We start from the raw sequence: 6,516 nt of genomic DNA, 5'->3' as shown, positions 1-6,516 counted from the left end.
TGGTTTGAATTTCATTAGACTTCAGCATTAATGGGCTCTATTGACATAAGTGAATGTAAAATATGTTTTTCAGAGTGAACCTATGTGTACGACAACCTATGTTATGAAACAGCCTACATTATATGTGGTATGAATAGAGAAATATATATTAAAGTAAATTAGAGGAGTACATTGAATCTAGGATCTATAGTAGAGCAGGCAAAAACATAATTTTTGTTCTGACACAAATAGCCAATGTTATATTCTGACATGAGACATGATGATTTAACCAGGTACGACTGCCATGTATGACGTATGACCAGGGCTTGACTTAGACTAAAATAGGTACCGGTACTCATTTTGGGTGGCGGTACAGTACAGGTGCAGGAGCATCACAATACTTTTGAGCTAATATTCTATAAGAGGAACAGGAGCTCAAGCAGTAGAAAAGTTGAGGTGCCAGTACTCAGCTCCGGTGAGCTCTTGCCCAAGCCAAGCAGTGCGTATGACACATGCAAACATAGACCACATCACCAGCAAAACACAACTAGCAACACAACAACACAGCAGATGCAGCAAACGCGTTCTAACATGACAGTCAACCATGCTGGGAGAGGACAGATGGGTCAATCAGTGGACAAACATAGATAAAGAGAGAGGGGGGAGGGATGTGTGTGTCCCAATGGGACAGACAGAGGTCAAGAGGGCATTTGTTAAAAAATAAGGTCATAAAATAATGCAGAAAGCCATACTAACCTCGGGGTTCTAATGAATTGTCTACTTTGTCGTTTACGTCAAAAACACGGTCATGTACACCTATAGTTTTCACACAGCTGTCTAGAGATAGAAATAGAAATGATAGGGATGATTAGAGATAATAAACTCCCCCAACCCCTTAAAACTAAGGTCCCAAGCCCCAAGCTCATGGCAACATTCACAAGACATGTGCAATTCACTTCTTTCAAATCGTTCATTCCTTCACTTGTCTTTGGATAGAAACAATGGTAGCCACTGGTTAACAATAGAGGAGCTGTCATGAGATATGAAACTGACATGTTCAACAGAGAGCAAGAATCATTCAGAAGGCATTCAGCATTTAGCAGACACTCTTAGGCAGAGCAATTAGGGTAGGTGCCTTGCTTAACGGCACATCAACAGATTTTTCACCTAATCGGGATTCAAACCAGAGACCTTTCGGTTACTGGGCCAATGCTCTAACCGCTTGGCTACCCACTGCCCTGCGTCACTGAGAGTAGTGAAAACACAACATCAGTGTTAAACAGGTTCAGTGTTTCTGTTGCAACTGGAGAGACTTACTTGATGGTCGGACAAAGACTTTGAGTTTCAGGCATGTTCTTCGTCCGTTCTCGGCGATGGTGGAGGCTGGAGAACAGAAACACAGAAACACGGGATCCTTAGACATACTACATCTTATTTTGATACATTTAAAAACACAAACACATAATTTTCCTTGTCTCAAATGCGTGCCACATCAGTACAAGTTTGCATCATCACAGAAGAGTGTTACATTTCATCTTCGATTGTGTGTGTGTCTGTGTATGTGTGTGTGTGTGTCTGTGTGTGTTAGGGCACTTACGCAGGATGGCTTTATAAAATAGCCAGCTAGGAAAATTAGGACAATAATTGCAAATTGAAGCAAGAGTAAAACCTCAAGTAAAACTTGAGAAGCAGAGCTCTGATTCCACTAGCACCTGGTGAAGATTAGTACGGAACCGGATTTGCCCCTTAACAAAATGTATTCTGAAAATCAAAAACAGTATGACAACTTCTGCACTTTATTAAGTGCTGATGCAGCGGAAGACCAGTGTGTGTGTGTGTGTGTGTGTGTGTGTGTGTGTGTGTGACTGTGTGTGACTGTGTGAGACTGTGTGAGACTGTGTGTGTGCGTGTGTGTGACTGGATGGTGCGGTGTCTGTGCACCAGGTGGTTTCTCCTGTAAAAGGGTTAAACAGGGGTCGTGTCACAGTAACATCCATCACTACCACAAAATAGAGTTAAAAATACATTGTGTGTTCTCATGTCTCAACCTGATGTTGGAAAGAGAGCCTCTTTACCCTTTTTACACATTGCACCTCATATCTTATTACTTTTCTCCACAGAAGAAGAAAATCAAATATACTTCTCAAATGACAAAAGTCTTCCTGCCCAATTCCTTCCACCACAGCCTCCTGTGAGACCTCCAGTAATGGGTCCTCTGGGCAACATTTTCTGTCATCTGAGCATCATTCCCCAGCAGATGAGATGAAGTCAAGCGTATCCCTGGCCGCCATTTGGGATCTGTCATCTCCTTACCCTGATCTATCGCTCTCTTTCTTACTATTTATACATTTATCTATCCCCCTCTCTAGATGTGGCCCCTCTCCTTTGCTGTTTTCCTCTCCTCTTTGAATACACAACACACACACACACACACACACTAAAATGAGCATTTACACACATATTTCCTGGATCGGTCTCAAAGTCTTGGTCTGCAGTCGCTCTAATAACAATTTAGAGCAGAGCAGAACAGAGCAAAGCACGGAAGAGCAGAACAGGCCAGAATAGGGCAGAGCATGGTAAGGCAAAGCAGGGCAGAACAGGGTAGAGCATGGCATGGCAGAAGAGGGCAGAGCAGGGCAGAACAGGGCAGAGCTGAGCAGAGCAGGGCAAAGCTGTGCAGGGTATATTCTCTCGAATAAGGGTTTCAAATTTGGGGAAATGACAATTGTTTTATATTTTTTACATTTTGTCAGGAAATGCAGCTCTATGTCAGGTTCTGCTGTTGTGCAGTGGTCGCACAGCCTTTCCTCTACAGGGAGGCAGGTTTTCCTGTGTCTACCCTTCTCAATGGCAAGGCTGTGCTCACTGAGCCTGTACTTTGTCAAGGTTTTCCCATGGGCAAATAGTTAGCGACGGTGTACTGTCGATTTAGGGCCATATAGAACTGCATTTTGCTTTGTGTTTCACTGGCTGTTGACGAGGTACCGTACCACATACCCTAGAGGAGGTTAAACCTAAGTAATTTTAGTGTGCAGTACTCTATATATTTTGTACCAATTGAAAACTTTGGTCAAATTCCTTGAGGTCTGGATCTTCTCTGGAAAATCATAATTTTAGTGTTTTGGGGTTTTACTGCCAGGGCCCAGGTCTGGCAATACTGCTCTTCCAGGTCCAAGCTTTGCTGTAGGCCATGTGCTGTGGGTGACAGTGTCACGACTTCCACCGAAGTCGGGTCCTCTCCTTGTTTGGGCGGCGCTCGACGTTCGGCGGACTTCTAGCCATCATCAATCCACTTTTCATTTTCCATTTGTTTTGTCTTGTCTTTCCACACCTGGTTTCAATTCCTTCATTTACTTGTTGTGTATTTAACCCTCTTTCCCCCCCATATCTTTGTGTGGAATTGTTGATTGTAGTGGTTGTGCACGTTCCCCGTGAGCATACACGGGTTATTTTTTGTGCCTATTTATCCTGTTATTCTGGATGCCGTTGGTTTTCCTTAATAAATCTCCGGTTATTACCCAGTTCTGCTCTCCTGCGCCTGACTTCTCTGCCGCCAATTACGCACCCAGCTACAGACAGCAGGCATTGGTCATCTGCAAAGAGCAGGCATTTAATCACTGAATTGTGGAGACTTACACTAGGGGCTGAGGATTTTTCTAGAAAAGTGGCCAATTCGTTGATGTAAATATTGAAGAGTGCAGGGCTCAGATTGCAACCCTGGTGATGCCCCGCCCCTGGTTAACCTTTCACGAGTACCTACCCCGGGTCCGGGAGCACCCCCCACCCCCCCACACTGAGTAGCATCGCTAGCATAGCGACACAATTAAATAGTAGCATCTAAATATCATTCAATCACAAGTCCAAGACACCTAATGAAAGATACAGATCTTGTGAATAAAGGCACCATTTCAGATTTTTTAAATGTTTTACAGGGAAGACAAAATATGTAAATCTATTAGCTAACCACGTTAGCAAAATACACCTTTTTTCTTTGTCCACCATTTTCTCTCAACACCAGTAGCTATCACCAATTCGGCTAAACTAAGATATTGATAGTCACTAACCAAGAAAAAACCTCATCAGATGACAGTCTGATAACATATTTATGGTATAGGATAGGTTTTGTTAGAAAAATGTGCATATTTCAGGTAGATATCATAGTTTACAATTGCACCCACGTCAGAAATCGACTAGAATAAATACATAGAGCAACGTGTATTACCTAATTACTAATCATCAAACATTTCGTAAAAATACACAGCATACACTAATCGAAAGACACAGATCCTGTGAATACAGACAATATTCCAGATTTTCTAAGTGTCTTACAGCGAAAACACAATAAATCGTTATATTAGCATACCACATGTGCAAACATTACCAGAGCATTGATTCTAGCCAAAGAGAGCGATAACGTCAACATTGCCAAAATATATTAATTTTTTCACTAACCTTCTCAGAATTCTTCCGATGACACTCCTGTAACATCATATTACACAATCCATATAGAGTTTGATCGAAAATGTACATATTTAGCGGCACAAATCGTGCTTACACAATGGAAATACTGTCCAACTACTCACGAAATCTGCCCGGCGCCATCATGATAATACAACTATTTTTATCGAAAACTATTCATAAACTTGACTAAAAAAATACAGGTTGGCCATGAAATGAAAGATGCATTAGTTATTAATGCAACCGCTAAGTTAGATTTTTTAAATTAACGTTACTAGACATACAGTGTGCGTTACAGCCAGACTAGTGCCGCAATAACGGCGTCACTATTCACCATTATTGAGTTTACATTTTTCCACATAAAAATGGAATAACATCATAAATAGCTCTTACTTTTCGACGAGCTTCCATCGGAATCTTGGCCAAGTGGTACTTTGTCCAAAAGAATCGTTGCTTGGTTGTAAAACGTTGCATTCAACTTCTGATATAGCAGCTAACTATAGCTAACAATTGCTAACATTAGCTATTTTGCCCCAACGTGTCCAAATCCTCAATACGCAATACTGAGGAAATTCCGAAAAATAGCAATATACTCGCATAATCTGATATAACTCGGTTTAAAATAGCTTCGTTATGATGTTTCTAACACCTATATCAAATTAAATTACAGACTGATATATCTAAAGTTCATTACTGAGCGTTCGAAAATGGCATCCCGAGGTCTCTCTCTGCGTAATGTTCAGCATCGAAAAGAAGGCGTACCTCACTCCTTGGTCTTTTATAACCTCTGAGAGCTACCTAGGAAGCCCATTCCACTTCTCATTGGTTACTGACATCCAGGGGAAGGCGGGTGCAGTTCGTGTCGTTCCATAGGATATACACACGCCTTTAAACTGAACTGAGATCAGAGCTTCGCTCTCAGACCTTCGCAAAACATGTCATGGATTTCGCTGTAGAAAGAGTTCTGTTCCACTCAGAGACATAATTCAAACGGCTATAGAAACTAGAGAGTGTTTTCTATCCAATAATAACAATAATATGCATATTGTACGAGCAAGAATTGAGTACTAGGCAGTTTAATCTGTAGAGACAATTATGCTAATTTGAAACAGCACCCCCTATAGTTGCAAGAAGTTAAAAAACTCACAGAACGGAACACGGCAAAACTCCCGAAAAAATTCAAATAATCTGATTAAACTATATTGAAAAAACATACATTAAGATGATATGGTCACATGTATCAAACAAACTTCGAGACGGAGATAGTTTTCATCCGTAACGGCAGCATAACAAAAGACAATTGCACCTCTAAAACGCGCGTTTCAGAGAACCGGAAGTTGTCGGTCACGCTAAAGAAATAGGTCTTATTTCACGTCAGTACAAGATAAACAAAAAATTTCTCCTCTGACGTCTTCTTGACACCCAGAGGAAGACGAATGAAGTGTGTTTCGGGTCATAGGTGGCGTGACCATATATAGGCAGAGCGTTGAAGCGAGCATACACATCTTGCAATCTTCTTCTTGCTCAGGGAAAGTGCTGTCAAATGACTTATGTTTCACTCAGAGACAAAATTGAAACGGTTTTAGAAACTATAGATTGTTTTCTATCCAATGGTATTAATTATATGCATATAGTAACAGCAATAATTGAATAAGAGGCAGTTTAATCTGTAGAGGAAATTATGCTAATGCGAAAACAGCACCCCCTGCATTCTCAAGAAGTTAACTTCACGTTAGTTGACAACTCAACCAAATGTAAACGCTAAAGGAAATATGTTTTCCAGATAACATTACAGTGTCTAGTCAATGTCTAATTTAATCCACCCTGAACCCACCCGTTTGTTCTTGCCTAATTGGATTCTGGTTCCTTTGAATTTTACACTGCGTTATGCAGTGTACTGAGGGGACCAGCCGTTACCAACCAGGGGACATCGCTCTGAGGAGTAACCCAACCTGGCCCTCTGTTTCTGGGGCATACTTTCCAGTGCCTCTGCCCTTCAAAGGCACCAGTCGTGGCTTAGGCTTGATGGGCACCGGAATAGCAGGTGTTGATTTTAGTGCCTGACAAAAACAATAAGCT

General features: G+C 41.5%; 1 protein-coding gene across 2 annotated transcripts in view; it reads right to left on the bottom strand.

Moving 5' to 3' along the window:
- Positions 1–6,516, bottom strand: part of LOC129826712 (ephrin-A5-like) — a 265,966-nt gene that overhangs the window by 3,167 nt on the left and 256,283 nt on the right. Inside the window, exons 3-4 of one of the 2 annotated variants that reach the window (XM_055887729.1) lie at positions 1,297–1,362; positions 736–816 (exon numbers count right to left, since the gene is read on the bottom strand). In XM_055887729.1, the coding sequence (XP_055743704.1) occupies positions 736–816; positions 1,297–1,362 (147 nt within the window). The remainder of the gene's footprint in view (positions 1–735; positions 817–1,296; positions 1,363–6,516) is intronic. The other variant, XM_055887730.1, reaches the window with a different exon arrangement.

The sequence above is a fragment of the Salvelinus fontinalis genome, chromosome 28, assembly GCF_029448725.1.
Source record: "Salvelinus fontinalis isolate EN_2023a chromosome 28, ASM2944872v1, whole genome shotgun sequence".
NCBI classification, from domain to species: domain Eukaryota; kingdom Metazoa; phylum Chordata; class Actinopteri; order Salmoniformes; family Salmonidae; genus Salvelinus; species Salvelinus fontinalis.
Note: the sequence above shows the minus strand (reverse complement) of the source record. Positions and strands in the feature narration are given on the sequence as shown.